Source organism: Bactrocera tryoni, chromosome 5, assembly GCF_016617805.1.
Source record: "Bactrocera tryoni isolate S06 chromosome 5, CSIRO_BtryS06_freeze2, whole genome shotgun sequence".
Classification (NCBI taxonomy): Eukaryota; Metazoa; Arthropoda; class Insecta; order Diptera; family Tephritidae; genus Bactrocera; species Bactrocera tryoni.
In genome coordinates, this window is record NC_052503.1 from 47,939,231 (window position 1) to 47,957,203 (window position 17,973).

The window sequence follows — 17,973 nt, forward strand, 5'->3', positions numbered from 1 at the left end:
TCGAATCTGGATCTCCTGCAGAAGAGTAATTGTCTCAAAGTGGGGTTTATTATGAAAACTAAATCAACAAAGGCTTTGGAGCTTATGCTTGACATCTCGTCTATACTAGACTTATGATTTCAGATCAGATTCCGCGTCACTACATCGATGATATCAATCCCTACCTTGTAAATGAACTTGACTAAATTGGCAATGCAACTGAGAAAAGGTATTAAATACAAGATTTTCATTCCCAGTAGAAAAAATTACCCAATGGTTCTGTGAGCAACACCTCCAACGACGAAATCTACACATCCATTGACGGATCAAAGGGTGAAATAGAAACAGGAGCAGAATTCTTCTGTAGTAATCCATACACAGCCGAAATTGTTGGTATAGCAGATGGTGCCAAGTTAGCTACTGCTCTAATCAGCGAGTTCATAATCTTCTAGTGGATAGCTAAGGCTGTCCGTAGTAAAACTGGCTATACTAAGGCTCATTACGTTGGATTATGCATACACACAATAACTACAGTTTTAGCAGGTAACTTGGCGAATATATCTGGGAATCCAGTCAAATAGAACAGAAGGAAGAGAAAAAGTACAAACACAATTTCCTTAAGCTGCCCAGAACATTCAAATTTTTCAAAAGTGGTTTCAAGCAAAGGCGCCTGGGCTAACACCTCAAACCTGAAACATATACTTCTAGGCAAAAAGGAACTTAGTAACACTGTAGGGGTTATCATAGCGAATTGACCTTTAAGATCCCACCTTCAGATAATAAGAAAAGTGTATTCGGAAAAATTCAGAGCATGCGCGGTAGGTGATGTGACTCAGCCTTCAGACGAATGAGACGATATATATTTCATGGCTACCAATGTCTCAACTTAAGAGACTTTTGGCACCTGGAGAGAAAAAAGCACGTTTTTTTACTAAATCAACAACGTTACTGGATAAGACGTAATTTTGTCATCACCCGGTCAATACTCCCTTCACAATTTTTAAATCACGAATTGGTTGGTTTATTTCATATATCTATATTAATGATATTAATGATTGACTGGTTAACGTCCACCTCATATAATCAATATATTAAATACAGCCATAAATAGCTTTAAATAATATCTAAATAATTTACTGTTGGGACAGTCCGAGCCGTTTCCGCTATATAGTTCGTAAATTCTTTATGTATTACCAAAGGTTCGTCTGGGTAATTAAAACTACCTCAAATTTATTTGCACGGGGTTTCATAGAACATTTCTCACACTCCCTTGGCCAGAATCATATATATATAGAGGCAAAGTTCTTGATATTCAGTGATAACCAAATAATCCTATTATACCTGTATACCACACCAAGTTTAGCTGTCGGTTTCGACCTTTACAATCTTGTGGGTAGGAGTAAATTACAAACGCTGTGATCATGCTACCAGAAACTATTCCAAAACTACTTCCCGATACCATGTAGTACAAACAACTCTTTTCTCATACAAATAATTTCATTTCAATTTATTAAACAAACAATTTTTCTCGGTCGAAAATATCTAAGCGACTGGAGCGAAACCAATGCGGCTATTGCCCATATCGAATTCGGTGTAGTAAAGACCAATGAAGATATCACCCAAGATCCAGAAGTCAGTACCCATGTAGCTAACAGCCGGAGAGCATTGTCCCTCAGATTCGATAACGTATTGTGAGGCTGGGACGGTGAAGGTGGTACCGCCAATGACGAATTCCATATCGGGAAGGCTGCTGATGCTTGAGCAATCAATATAGCCATCACCATCGGGATCGACGACGTTCATGTATGCTACATAACCGTAATATGGAGCCACAATGAGGGAGGTGCCAGTATCGGCGATGGCTTGGCAACCGGAACTGCACAAGACCTGACTGCCAATGCTACCGCTGTCCACAGCAAATTGCCAATAGCCTTCCTCAGATACGGGCACATAGGTGAGACTACCTTGGTAGAGGCTGGAATCGGAACCACCCAAAATCATTTCACCACCCTGAGATGAGGTGCCAGCACGAGCCAAATAGAAGGAGAATAGGTTCTGGCTGATCAAACCCTGAGTCCACATGTTGTAGAATGGTGGCACTACGTCGTCATTAGAAATTTGTTGGAAAGCCATACCCATTAAACCATCGAAATTGGAGTAAAGGAAGCTGGTACCGGGTTCTTGCATAGCCTCAGCGAACACTTGGTTTTGAATGGTGAGTCCAGCTACTCTGACGGTATCTTGGGACAGGAAACCAGACAAACTACCGGAACCGTATTCGATGGAGAAGCTTTCGCCATTGGCTACATAAGTGCTGGAAGCGCTGGAATTATATTTGTTGTGGGCCTGGCAGGCGGCATTGCTGGTGGGGCAGGTGGCTGATGGCACCCACAAGTTTGAGGAACCAGAATCGAAGAGTACCAAGAATTCCTGTGCTGGTGTACCGATGGTGATCTTGCCGTAGTATTCCAAGTTCAAGCTGTTATCCAATTGCTCGGTGGCGCGGGGAGTGGGAACATGGTATTTACTGCGCAAGTAAGCTGTTTCGGTTTTCACGGTTTCGTGTGTCCTACGGTAGTTGGGGTTCTTGTAGATGGGCACGCGCACCATGTTGGCCGAGGCCAAGGCGGCACAAATGGTGAAGAATACGAAGAACTTGAACATTTTGCTGTTGGAAGAAAAGTAATGTTAAGAGTAAAATATTTTAGAATTTCAAGTTGCTGAGGTTATGAAATAGAAATTTTGCAATTGTTTTAGCGTTCTTACCGTTAGCTTTTTCTTAGTGTCGTATAGCACTAGCAGTGGCATACAACTGTGTCATAAATTTTGCATCTCGTCCCTTATATACCCCATTTCTGTAACCTATCTTTCTCTGATAATCTCTCGACGCTAATTAAACAAGTGCTCTAATATTTGAGATTAGCGGTGACTGCACTTTTTAACTGGAAATTATTTCGAGTGTTTTAGCAATATACGTTTGAGCTTGCGCTGTGTTGTTAAAAATAGAAAGATTGCAATTATTTGAAACTTTTTTGGCGACACTTGAGGGTCTCTTGAAAGGCTTCATTCCTTCATATTGCGCATTTCGCAATTGATTCCCGTGAAAAGTTTGTTAGTTTTTAGATAGTTTCAGAATTTTAAAATGCACATTTTCAGAGAATATCAGAAGGGAGATAAAACTATATGAAAAGTTGACCGAAAAATCGTAATTTGGACATATTTTGGAATGTTGTTGCCAAACATTGAAGAGACTCAAAGTATGTATTACATAATGTATGCTAAATGTTAGTAATTTGGAGAACTATTGAAGAAAATATGCTCTTATATTATGATATGAAATCTTATCACCATTACTTGTAATGTGTGATTGGTGAAAAATCTTATCTATTACCTTATCTTATAGTGGCTTGTGTAGATCTTGTATAAATTATTTGCGGTCAAGTTGATTATGGGAATTTGTCTTGCCTTTCCAGCGTCTAACTACAATTACTTCTAATGATAGACCCAGCCTAAGTCGGAGCTATCGAGCACGCTTAAGATGCAGTCGTAGTTATTGCAGGTTTGCTTTTTTTAGCTTCGTAGTTGCGCGGTGTTTCTGTATATGTGCGTTTAAGGTATTTGTTCTAAAGCTCTTGTTCTAACGGCTGGGATAACCCAGCGCACGCAACAGAAAACATTATACATACAGCTCTGTTATGCTATGTTATCTAGCTTAACAGCTATGTTGACTTATATTCAAGCTTTAATTATTACGACATCAGTTTGTCCACAGCTCGGTGGTGGAGAGAGACATGTGTACCATTCGATTTCCTTCTTTTCTACAATCTACGTAAGTCAAAGGTTACTAAAAAATAACTTCAGAGCACCACGACTACAAATTACTCTCGAGTGAGCCATGAGAATGTTTGTAAAAAAAATCAGACTTCAGAATGAGGTTTCTTAAAATATTGCATAATCGTTTTCAATAAGTTGTAGTGTCCAAGACGATTAAAGCCATATAAAAAAAGAATATACTTGTACAGAAATACATCGAACTACTTTCATAAGTACAGTTTAGGCGGCTTTCAAATAAACAATCATATCTTTTACTCATTGAATTGGCAGTTCCTTAGCTTAATAACATTAGTCTGAAAGCAATTCTGTCTGGCAGGTGGCTAATTAAAAGGACAGGTATTCTGATAAGACCAAGCTATATATCGTATCTTCAGTTTTATCGTATTAATGATGTACCAATTTTATTATTATATCAAAACAGTTTCGAATGCATCAATATTTACCACGACAAATCTACAGATTGAGAGTATTTAGACTATGGTATCATTTCGCACAATATAATTGTGGTTTACAACGCAGAACTAATATATTATTATTTGATAATAAATGCTATGTACTCTGTGCCCAAAAAATAAGGTGACATTTGAATTTAAACTGCGCGCGTCGAAGGATTTGTTTCATTTGTGTTTGAGATACGTGTCGTTTTGTGAGCTGCTAAAAGTGAGTTTTTCGTTTTTTGCGATGTCGAAATTTGTTGAGCAAAGAATTTGCATTAAATTTTGTTTACGGAATCAATTTTCTGCTGCGGATACATTGAGGATGGTGCAGAAAGCCTTTGGTGATGAGGCTATGTCTAAAAAAAATGTGTGCAAGTGGTATAGTGAGTTCCAAGCCGGCCGTAAACGTGTCGAAGACGAAGAGCGTCCAGGGCGACCATCAACCTCAACCGACATAGCTCACGTTCAACAAATCAAAGATTAGGTGTTGAAAAACCATCGATTAACAATTAGAGACCTTGCTGATGAAGTTGGCATATCGAAAGGCTCAGCCAATACCATTTTGAAGGATGTTTTGGGCCTCAAGCGCGTCAAATCTCGACTGGTACCGAAAACATTGAATTTTTTGGAAAAAAGGCGTCGCGTTGAAGTGTGTGAAACGATGCTTTCCGACAACCAGGGTGTCATGAAACGCATTATAACTGACGATGAGACTTGGATCTATGCTTACGACCCCGAAACAACCGATCATTCGAGCGAATATCGTGCCAAAAGAGAGCCGAGACCGAAAAAATCGCTCCAAAGTCGCTCAAAATTCAAGGTCATGTTGACTGTTTCCTTCGATTATCGTGATGTTGTGCATTATGAATTCTTTCCAACCGGTCAAATAGTCAACAAGGAATATTATTTGAACATTATACGTCGTTTGCGTAACGCTATCCGCCTAAAAAGGCCGGAATTGTGGAAAGACAATTCTTGGTTTTTACACCACGATAATGCACCATCCCATACTGCCCTCGTAATTGGTGATCATTTCGCCAAAAACTCAACCCATATCGTTCCGCAACCACCGTATTCACCTGATCTGGCGCCGTGCGACTTCTGGCTGTTCACCAAGCTCAAAAGACCGCTCCGGGGTACAGTTTTTATACGATAGAGGAAATTCAAGCCGCAGCGAAGACGGAACTGAAGGCCATTCCGGAAAGTGACTACAACCAGTGTTTCGAAGATTGGAAAATCCATTGGCATAAGTGCATTGCATCGGGAGGAGATTACTTTGAAGGGGATGAAATTGATTTGGAAGAGTAAATAAAGAATTTTCAAAATAAATACAATGTCACCTTATTTTTTCGGCACAGTATATATCAAATTGGTTAGAATGACTACGCGAATTTCGTGTGTCTACTTCTCCGTCCAACCGTGCGTCAATCCGTCCGTTTGAATTTGGTCAGCTATTATCTAATGTATGTAATTCGTATAAATTGGAAAGGCAACTGGTATCCGGCTACACCCGAATTTAGCACTTCCTTATTTCTTTATTACTATTATTACTAATTAATGAATTGTGAACTGTTTACCTAGATAGTTAATGGACGAGCATAAGTACTTAGAGATTCACGTATAATGACAACAAAGCTACGTATACATTTATCTATGTAACATATGTGTGTATATACGTATACATGTTTAAATAGTAGTATGTATGAGAGTATATTTGTAGTATTTATCTTTGCCTTACACATGAAATCTGGCGTCCTTCTGGGGCTTCAGCTGATTCAGCCTGTTGGTATATCCGCCACTGACCTTAGTTAAATGCCAAAAAAAGCATTTTCAGCTTCAATTTGTAATAGATAACAGAAGTTGGAAATATTAGGTAATGGCGATTATTGGAGTATAAGTATGTAACTTGATTTGCGGTTTAACCTAACAAGCGAGAATTCAGTTTCGCCAAGTTATTTCGGAACCAGTAAGCCAAACAACTCTAGAAAAATGCGACTAAGACTACAGAACCCAAGAACTATAATAAAAATATCATATTCTCAAATTATTTGCGGTATACGATATGTTGGAACAATAACAACAAACTTTTAGACTACAAACTAAGTAGGTACGATTATTGTACGAACTATGTTGGCTACCAAATTTTGCACACACATTAAAAACATTTATATTAATTGTACATATTTATTTAATCGATCTTTGTAGACATTAAGCAAGTTTATATAACCTAAGTATATACATTGTGACAAAAAAGCTATCAAAAATTGTAATAAAATGCGCCGGTAAAGTCGACAGTCCGTGTCCTTAATTACTACGCCAAATATGAGCGCGATATGCGACACCTCAATAGGCAACGGAGAGAAAAAAAACGAGCAGAAACCAAACAATACCACGCCAAAGCCGATCAAAACTCAAAGAGATGCTCACTGTTTTTTTTTTTTCTTTTTTTGATATTCGTTGTTTGGTGCATGATTAATTTATTCCGGAGGGGATAGTCAATAAGAAGTTCTATTTGGGCATATAGAGGCGTTCGCGTGAGAGCATCCATCGAGATTGTCATGGAATGTAAAGCCTAAACTGCAATGAATCGTTGAACCACCGCATTCACCAGATTTGGCTTCATGTAGCTCTTTCTTGTTACCCAAACTGAAATTGCCACTCTGTGAAACCCGTTTACAGTCGATCGGAGAGAAAAAAACAAAATTCGCTGAAGGAGCTAAAGACCATCCGAAAAAATGTTTATGAAAAGTGTTTCGAGGACTGGAAAAATCGTTGGCATAAGTGTATTTCATCTGATGGATGATGATATTTTTTGCTATTCCAGCAATAAAAATTTATTACCAACAATATTATAGCTTATCTGAAAAACTACGTCATCACACTACGTCATGACACGTCGACACAATTGTGCCTTGACTTTGAAATGTGCCACTAAGATATTTGCTTCCTGTTGTCCGATGTAAATAATATATGTATATCCAGTCCATGCCTTTCACTTTAAATCGTGTGGACTTTCGACTTATAGTTATTGTATCATATTGGGTCTGAGGAACTTTTTTGGTAGCAAAATATATTATATGCAGAGGAACACACTTATTAAATTTCATGAAGATATCCCATATACATAGCTATCTATAAAGTACAAATATATGATCTAAGACACCATAATTTAGACACAATATCACACTTTAGAGTGAAACAATTTCACACAATTTGAACCCAAGTGAAATCAAAGGCTTCAAAACGGGGCTGTGTCGAAATTGGATGGAGTTTTCGCCTGAATCAGTTGGACACATCTGAAATTTCGACTTATGTATGTGAATGACGATTATAGGCAGGCGTTATTGCAGTCTATTTTGATGCTGTTAAATATGATAATAAATCATAATGTTTCGACCAAAATTTAGTTGAGATATGTGTCGAAAGTTTTTAGATCACATACATGCTCGAAGTAAAGGAACACTCCCATTTCGGAAAGAGAGAAAGAGAATTAAATTTCTTCGTTAATTGAGTTATACATTTTTGTCGAATAACAAGACGCCATGGTATGAAACCATATCATAAATCTAGTCGGCCTCGGTAACCATTATTTGTGGTAATAGCTCTTAATTAATTTAGTGGATATTACAATCACTTAACGGAAAAGAGGGAATTTTTGTGCCACTGGCTACATGCAGATATCTAATAGACAAATATGTTATAAGTTTAGCTGGATCTCGGTGGAATCAATCCTTGACTTGCTGTCTGACAGACAAACGTGGCATGAATGGAATATGGGCCGCACTCGCCGACTATTAAAATTTAAAATAATGATTTAAAGTACTCTGGTAGGAGTATTACTATTATAGTCACTGTCTAATAGATAGACATACCAGTAGAGTAGCAACGCCTTATAGCGACTATTGAAGAAACTGCCAGGAGGTAGAATAGGAAGAGACTGAAAAAATCTTCTATACGAATACATATCTTTTCGTATGAAAATATTGTTGTTGTTATTGTAGCGGCTGAATTTTGCAAAGTTTACAGTCCTTGGCCGGATAAAAATCCGGGTCCGTTCCGGTTACGTAGACCCGACTATCGTGTGAACAGGTAGAAAATAATCGCAGCAATCCGTCGAGGGTTTCTTGACGACGTCTCCTTGGTTGCTTAAATAAAACTTTTCTTACTGATGAACTTCATCAGAAGTATAGCATGGTTCAGAGAGGAGCAAGCGCAGAGAGTGAAAAACCAAAGGCCTAGGTACGTCGTGTGACAGCCGTTCTAGCTACCTACCTATGTACGATCGCTTGACATGTTTGAAGTTCAAACTTTGAACTCAGTAATGTAAGTAATAGGACACTTTGTGGTGCGATTTCTTTCTGAATCGCATCCCATAACCTTTTTATGAAATTTAAGATATCGTTTCAAGATAAATATTTATAGCAACAGTAGATCTATATACATATGCACATACATAAAAATGTCTGGCGATAAGGTTAAGATCTGACACACATAGTTAATTTGCGACGAAGTAGAGGCATATACATACTTCATAATTTCATTATCATAATTAAAATTTCATTAAGAAATTTGGTTGTCCATCACGTAATTCCCCAAACTTGTGGAAAATACGTCATTTCAGAATCACTTAAACTGATACCGATGTAGCTCATCAAAGTACATATGTACTTTCATTACATTAACCTGCCAAATGTCTGCACTTGAAACCACAAACTTTTCAACATTTGGTTATCATTCAGAATGGACATAAAGATAAAAATCTTAAACAAAAATAGAGCCATTATATACATAACCTTTCTTAAATAATACAAACAAATAAGGACGGGCCAAGCTCGGATACAAGCGAACATTTTATACTCTTGCAACTTGCAAGAATCAAAGCCTGGGAAATACTTTAAGCTGTAAAACTAATCCTCTATATGAGTATATATAAAGTCAGACGGATGTTCGAAAATATTGACATTAGTTATATGGGGGCTAGGCCAAGTTTTCGCTCAAATTGATCTATTTTAGTCACAAAGTTACACTGTTATGAGTAAAACAAAACGCTCTCTTATTTTCATTGGGATAACTCACATATTGGCCGATATATGCGGTACAAAGTTACGCGGAAGTTCGAAATTTTGTATATTAAGTATACACATACCATTATAAGAGAAGGATTATCCCTTAATTTCAATTATATACATATATCACACGTTGACCGATATTTCCGATCAAAAGTCAACTATAGGTACCGGCGTCTAAATATTCGGTAACTAGGGGATTGAATTTTTACACCGTCCCCTATAAAGCTTTGTTATATCATCCCAGCGGCAAATTTTTACGTTTCTGGCATATTCCGTTATTGATTTATCGCGATTTTAGCAGTTTTTAACAGTGACGTCATATAGAGAATGTGAGCGGATTATCTTCCGATTTCATCCATTTTCATATTGCCTGTAGGGGTTCCTATAATATACGAGCGTAGCAAATTTAGTTATTGTAGCTTAAGTGGTTTAGAAGATATGTACATTAAACTTGGTAGAGGGCGGAGCCACGCCCACTTTTTTAAAATTTTGCACACGGGTACCCCTTGGTACTGCGATTCTCTGTACGAAATTACAGCACCATATCTTAATTGAGTACTTCGTTATGGCACTATATATATTTTTGATTAGTGGCGATTTGTCTCAAAACTTTTCTAGGACTAAGGAACCCACATGCCAAGTTTCGTCGAGATATCTCAATTTTTACTACAGTTACAGCTTACGCGGATCATTCTGATCATTAATATATTTTTATATAACCGTATATCTATCTCGCTTTGTTTAAGTTGATTCGTACAGCCGTTAGGTGAGCAAAACTATAATACACTGTAGTAACTGGTTGCAATTAAATTGACATTGCTGTAGTATACTCGGGAACATGTTTTCACGCAATTTTATGAAGAATCTAAGCTATAAAATTTGATTATATATTCGATATAAACTCTGCTGGAACAACGAAAATCATGGGCCGATTTCGCGCATTTTCATTATAAAACTAATTTATATAATACTTCACGTATGTACATTTTATTTAACAAACTCATCTTACATATTGCTCCATATACTATAGGGGTGCGTGGCATAACAGGTTAATTGAAAAGTTCCCGGCCTCACATAGTAAAACACACTTTTTTGTCAAAATTCGTTGTTTCTATTCAACATAATTTCCTTCAAGGTTCAAGTGACTATAGCGACCCTCTAACTTTTCAATACCATTTTTTTATCACAATTTGTCCCTTGCTTCAAAAAAGGTCTCAGTTTCGGTCACCTCTTCTCACCTCTTCTTCGACGATTTTTTTCCCAGCGAACATTCTTTTGATATCTGACAGAAATTCGAAGCCTAACTCATAGATTTTTGCCATCGTAGTTTTTAGGCGATTTCGTTTTTCAAGCGGTCCAATAACGCTTTATAATTGTCGCTGTTGATGGTCTTACTTTTTCAAGGTAGTCAATATAAATTTTTCCATGCGCATCCTAAAATACAGACACCATAACCTTGCCAGCCGAGTATTTCGTTTTTACACGCTTTGGAGCGGATTCGTCGTGTGCACTCCATTCAGATGACTGTCGATTGGACTTCGTAGGGAAATAATGGAGCCATGTTTCATCCATTGCCATATATCAACGAAAAAACTCGGGTTTATTATGCTTTAACCTTCAAACACTGTTCCGAATAATTAACTCCTCGTGGTTTTTAGTCAAAACTGAGCTCGCGCGGCTTAGACTTGTTACAGAGTTTTCTCATACCCAAATATTCGCGAATAATATGATGTATACGTTCAATTGATATCTCTAAAGCGCCTGCTATCTCGAACAACTTCACTTTACGGTCTCCAAAAATTATTTTCTGCATTTTTTTGTTCTTTTCGTCGGTAGCAACCACTTTTGGGCGTCCACTGCGTTCATTGCCTTCGATACTCATTTCATCACGTCCAAACTAAGTATACCAATCCTTGGTGGTTTATTTTCCTGGGCCAGTATGCGGCAACTCGTCATTCAAGCCAAGTTTTTGCTTCAAGTGCACTCAAAATTACTTCACAAACTAATCATCCGACAGCTGTCACATTTATAGACGAACCTCACTCTAATAGTTCCATCTATATGTCAGTCAGAGGACTTTTAAATTGATTTGCTAGCTGAGGCATATCAAAAATTCTAACTTAACGCCTTTGGGCGATTCCGATTTTCAATTTCAACCCATTCATAGTACCTAGAAGCAGGTGTGCCAAGTTTCATTAAGAAATCTGAATTCTTTTATTGAATTAATTCACGCACTAAAAAGAGGTCGCCAGCTGTCAGCTGGAATTCCCAGATACGTATAAGTTACCATTCTAGAAAATCTTGATGGCAGACAGCTTTCAATTGATTAAATAGTTATGACGCGGTAATTTTAATGCTGAAAATATTAATGAAAGAGATCGCGCTAGAAAATATCATATCCACATGGGTGGCTTGAGTTGAAGTAGAATAAAGTGGGCTTCATAGCGGCAAAATTAAGCTCTGTTTGATTTTATGTCAGGATTTCATTTTTGAAATAGTTGGGATCAGTGACATGGCCAAAAATATTTACAAGAAACATAAGTGAGCTGCTGTGTTTTCTCTCTTATTGAGTTTGGTGGGTATTCATAACCGGGTTTCCTAAGTCTTGGTTATATATGTACGTCTACAAACTCGAAACCCCTTTATTACAATAAAAAATATATCTTCATTGCTTTTTAAAGGAGAAAGCCAATTTTATATCTAATCTCAAAAACTAGTTGAAATATCTTAGAAGTGAATCTGCATAATTAAGACATGGCAGTTTCATTAATAATTAAGACATAAGTTTCATTAATAATTGATAAGTTATTCATGAAAAAAACTAGCACTTTAATTTTCGTTATCTAATCTTTTTTGCAGGTAAACATAAAATAAGTGAGCCAATAACTGTCACCATTGTCAGGTGCTTATATGGGGTAAGAAGCATAATAATCTAATTTATTCCAACTGTAAGATATTGTTATTGTAATTTTGTTCCAGAACCTTGAAGAAAAGCGCTAGTTTCAGTAAACAATTTCTAAAGAAGCTAATCTTTGTGGCAAAAACAACATTTGTGTGTTTTTCGTACACGCCCTGACGGAGGCGTGGAATGCGCTCAGTAAAATTTAATTTTTTTGTGTTAATGATGACGTGATGGTTTGGTTATTATAGTGGTGACAAACATTACCGAAATTTTGTTGTGACTGAACAGGGTTGATTTGAATATCAATTCGGTCCCTTCCTATTCGGTTAAGTAGACCCAACAGACCGGCTATAACCGCATAAGCGGTGTCTATGCCAATAAAAAAGAAGACCCAACAGACGTCTGTGGGATGTTATAATATTTGGTTTCAGTAATCTCGAAATCTTTGCTTTGAAAATTTGTTTGCTATTTTAGGCAGAAGCTATCTCCACAAAGATCTTGATGTAATGACAAAACTACCGATAAAACATGTGGCTATTTTTTTCACTCAAGCAAAATTGATTGCTGTTGTCGATGAAGTACGATTTCCTGCAAATTCAAAATTTTAATACAAACAATATACCATATATTCAAGTTAAAATTGAATTGGAAAATAGTTTGGCCAATTTCCGGTATTTTCTTTACTCAGTGAGCTGGAGACTAGGCTCCTGAGCCAACAACTTCATGCCAAAACTTAATCCAATCTTCCATATATGTATAGTACTTGCTATAAGATTCGGCTGTGATAACTGTCAGTACTTTTCAATTTCAAAGCAGAAACGTCAGAGGGAACCAAATCTGGCGACAGCAATAGCTGAGCGATGACATTCGTTTCCTGTTTGGCAAGAAAGTCAATCACAATCATACTGGAATGTAATGACGCATGATTATGGTGAAAAAACCACAAGTTTTCTGACTACAAATTCGGTCGTTTACGCCGAATTGCTTTACGTAGACACATCAGAATGACAAAGCAGTATTCCTTAGTGACCATTTGACCCTATGGAATGAGTTTATGGTGTACCACCCCGTTATAATTAAAGAAAACGGTGAGCAGTACCTTTATGTTTGACCAGCTTTGACCTACACATTTTTAAAGCACCTTTCGCTGGATTGTTGGTTTTAGGGATTGGCATAGTGTGCGCTAACAGATCGTAAATAAACGCAAATATATACACACGGATTCGCTTTGTGCCGCAAAAAGCGCAACAACACATTCATCATTGAAATTTGATTGTGATGGTGTCCATCACTGGTCACATTCATAAACCCACTTCTCGTCTACAGTAACGACGCGTTTGATGAGTATAGGTCCTCAGCGGCGTGGTCAAGCTTCTTTTCTGCGACTTTTACTCGTCGTTACTTTTGCAACACAATCCGGCAATTTAGTACGAGTCTGGCATTGACCCGCTTCATACCCAAAACATTTACCAAAATGTGATAGGTCAATGCATAAGATGCATGAGATCCTCTGCTATCTTCCCAACAATTCAGCATGATAACTTTCAAGCACTGTTTCTTTAACTTCTCGAAGTTATCATAATTAACAGTGAAAGATGGGCGATTCGATGAGGTAAGTCTCGCTGACTTCACGGCTTTCACTGAATGCTTTGAGCCACTCAAATACTTGTGTTCGTGGTAAAGGAGACTCCTCAAAACGTTCTTTCAACATTTCAAGCAAGCTGATCGTTCAATTATTTTTTTCCAAAGGTTAAAATCATCAAACAAACTACATATTCGTGTCATAATTAAGCAGCTGTCAAAGGCACACTAATTGACACTTGACACGTAGAGATCAATCTTCAAATAAACATAAAAAAGGTTACACTTATCTGGAAAATGTTTAACGATTCGGTTTGCCCGCGCAGTTTGAAAGACCGAGTCAAATTTAATCAAATGGTAGTCGTTAGGGGGCTGGAGAAAATGGGGGATCCGAAAATAATTCGAAGCCCAAGTCATGGATTTTTGCCAAAGCTTTCATTGACTTGTGATCAGATGTTGTAATATTTTTGAAATTTCAGTGCCTGTCATGCCTTAAACCAGATCTAATTATTGACATTAACTTTCCCAAAATCTTTGTTGAAGCTGACTTCACTATTTTGATTTAGAAATTTAAGGGTTAAATATTTAAAGGCTTGATTTCTATGAAGTAAGAAACACTTTCTCATTGGAGCTATGCATAGTATATCCAATTTCGTTGTTAACGTTTAGTACATATAGACATTTACAAGGCCTCTAAAAATTCGTAGCTTAACGTATAATCTATAAAGTCTATTTAAAGTTGCTAATGATTTTACAGTAACCCATCTAAAAAATATAACTTTGGTTAACAAATAAAAAAAAAACGAAAACTCTTTCAAATTTTTTATGCCCCTTTGGTTTACTATGCAAGCTCATCCTATCCTTTTCTTAGTATCTGCCCAAAGCTTTGCTAATTTGCTCATTACTCATTCTCCGTTATTTTCACCTAATCATGAGTCTCAAATTAAAATGTTTTAACACGCCGCCCGAGGCAGTTCTAAATCCTTTTACGTTTACATATTGTATTTCATTTGCACTCGACCTTCACTTTGTCTGTGTTTTCCGCCGGGTACTGGGCTGTCGCGACGGTTGAGTTGCCGCTTACCATACATACCTCAAAGGGTGCACACTTCAAACCTTCTACTGTAAATTCTTGTTTGCTTGAAACTTCCTTTGTCTCATTACAATTTTTACTGCTGATTGCATTTTGTTTGCTTTGGTCTGCTGAAGGCTTGGCAAGAAGTTTGAGTGCACAGACATTTCTTGTCACTTTTGTTTGGCTTGCCGTTCTCAGTGAATGGTCAATGGTCTACAGATTATCATATAGATATGTATACCACATCTGCATGAGAGAGAGAGAGAGAGAGAGAAATATATTATATAATAGTGTTAACACTTTATGAGAGAACCATCTCTCTACTAACAGAGGTATTTTTCGAAATATGGCCTCTGAGATGAGAACGATATATAATGAATTTGCAAAGAACCCCCAAAACGTTCTATAAAATCGTTTTATATTTAATATATTAATAAAAATCCCAGACTTGTTTGCGGTAGTAGCGAATTCCCAAGAAGACATATCGTTAGCCTCAGGTTTTTTACGAACGAGACCACAAAGAAACTGAAGCACACATACACATTTAAATATTTTTATTCTACCGGGTTCGAATATTAAAAGCCGTGGGTAAATGTATTCCAATAATATTTTTTGATTTGCGAAAGTTTAGAGGAGCTATTTTCGAAAATTCTAAGAAAAGATGTGGCAGGTTGCCTAAAGATTCTATATCAGAACCAGTTCCTCCAATCATAGAGGTAACGACTTCTGACTTAGGTGCAATTAAATTTAAAGTGGACCACCAGAAAAATTTGCTTTTATTTCATTATATTTGGTTTGTCTAAATAAAAGAAAGGAATAGATCCGTTGGTAAAGCAGGATAAAATGGGACAAGTGCTCTCAATGTATTGGTGACTCGCACGCTTATTCAATATAACCACAGTATAACCACATCTTCAAGTTATGAATAAACAGCACAGAAAATGTCGGCTTTGATATGTGATCAAGAGAGAACCAAGATCCGAACGAAACCCTCAATAACCTTAAGATTTTAGGTAAGATATTCGACAGCCTGTGCTTCTTCACTTCTCATAGGACTGCGGTTATTACCAAAGACCAGCGCCGCAACAAAATCCTCAAGTCCCAAGCCTGCGGCGAATGTGGAAAAGAAAAAGAAACGTTGTTGGCAACGTACAAGGCAATCGGCCGGCCAGTTTTTAACTACGCCGCCTCAATATAGTCGCCTGGATGGAGTGAAACGATATAGTGATAAGGGAGCTACAGACATGTCAGAACACTGCACTTTGGACTATATAAAAGGATGTCTCATGATGTCTCCCAACGAACACCTGCACAGTGAGGCCCGTATGCTCTTAGTTAAGGAGCATAATGAACTTCTCTCCCAGAAGTTTCTGCTGTGTTGCTTTCGCAGAAATCACCTACTTGGAGCGGAGTCGCCTCCTAGGACCATCAAAAACTCTTCCTCAACTACGTCGATAACATAAAACAATACGTCGACCATATTTCAGACGCAACAAACTTTAGACATGCACTGACCGCCATTCACAGTGGAGCCATTAACACCTTCAACGACTCTCTCTGAGTGAATGGAGTACTTGGAGTCAAACCACCAATCATTGCAGACGAGGAGCTCGAGTTGCCGCGAGAATCGAGAGTGACCCTTGCATCTGTAGCAAGTTAAGCTCCTACTTATCCAGATTAGACTCTGCCCTGCTAACCCTACATATCTGACACCTTTCTCTCTATGGTCCGATCCCGTCAAAATAGAGCGTTTCCTGAACCTACCATTGAAAGACCTCAATGACAACTTATCTAACCCTTACCATCCTAAGGAGGATTAGGTACCCGTTACAACAACGAAAACTTCGCTAATGAACAAGCACAGCACCTCATAAACTTCCCGTTCCGCCAACTGTAATACATATATAGACGATGCAAATATCTCAAAAACTGGCTCAGAAAAGAATTATTCAGATGTAGAGAATCTAAACAGGTTACTCAACATTTGAGGGAAGATTGTTGGAATGTTTTGAGGTTGAGAAAAGAAGAAAGTATGCTAGTGTACAACTGGTCTGTTAGAGTACGGATTCAACCTAAATCCATTAAATAATTTGTAAATAAATCTATGAAAAAACAGGTTTGGTAAAAATTCCTGTGTGAATTCATTATTAACTTATTGAATTCTTTAAAATTATAGTTTCTTCCAAAAAAAATTTCTCTTTGTATTCTGCGTGGTCATTGTGAGCTCTGCTTTTTATATAGAAATTATAGTTTGAGGTTATACCCGAATCTGTGTTACCACCTGTGGTGAGTAGTACTACTTTGCGGTAGTTTTTTGTGTGGTGCTCACCCAACTTTCTCCGGGTTTGTTGCTTTTGTTTCTATTCTTGCGGATGGTTTTACTATTTAATTGCGGTCAGTTAAGACCATGCTGTGACCAACTACTCAGTGATCCATTGAAATGAAAAGCAACAGGGCGTGCCACAAATACAAAAAAAATCATTGTCGGTACTATCAAATTTGCTCTCTACTAATGACATAGCGGTACTCAGAGTTGGCTGCTCTTATACGTATTACAAGTCAAGTGCTCAAATTACGCTACTCTCCCGTTTCTTGCACCCCCCAATCCAAACGAAACATATTAGAGTTCGTGTGCGTGAATATCGCACTCGACCGCTGTCACCCAAGTGCGACGCGACGCTAATAGCCCACTTGAAAGAAGTCAAAAACGATAATTAGTCGCGCAGCAAGATAACTGTATATACATACATACTAAAGACATAAGTGCTTGTTGTTGCCGCCGACCGAAGTGTGGGGAATAACAGTGCGCGCTGTGTTGAAAGTTTGCTGAAATTTGATTGCCCAGCCGACTGTGTAAAGTGCTGATTAGAAATGTGGGCGTGTCGTGTGGTGTGGGGAGAACGTCAATTGGTGCTTACCCTGTCTGTGTCTAACGCGCGTGTTTGTTTGTTTGTGTGCTGACGCCGAAAAGAAGATTGTGTTAAGGTTAAAAACAATACCCAAAGGCATCGCAATTAATTAATGTTGCTGTCGAGGGATTGCTGGGATTAACGAAATGCCTCTGTTTCTGCGAAATGCCATTGCTGCTCCGTCGCT

General features: G+C 37.8%; 2 protein-coding genes across 3 annotated transcripts in view; one reads left to right on the top strand and one right to left on the bottom strand.

Moving 5' to 3' along the window:
- LOC120779062 (regulating synaptic membrane exocytosis protein 2) overlaps positions 1–17,973 on the top strand; it is a 414,623-nt gene that overhangs the window by 134,027 nt on the left and 262,623 nt on the right. For both annotated transcript variants that reach the window (XM_040111195.1, XM_040111196.1), the window contains exon 3: positions 12,179–12,234. The gene's annotated coding sequence lies outside the window, so the exon portion shown is untranslated. The remainder of the gene's footprint in view (positions 1–12,178; positions 12,235–17,973) is intronic.
- On the bottom strand, positions 1,522–2,767 carry LOC120779067 (lysosomal aspartic protease-like). Its single transcript, XM_040111203.1, has 2 exons — positions 2,746–2,767; positions 1,522–2,647 (listed from the first exon to the last, which is right to left on the bottom strand). Exon 2 carries the CDS (start codon positions 2,641–2,643, stop codon positions 1,522–1,524), a length of 1,122 nt encoding a protein of 373 aa, XP_039967137.1. The 5' UTR covers positions 2,644–2,647; positions 2,746–2,767.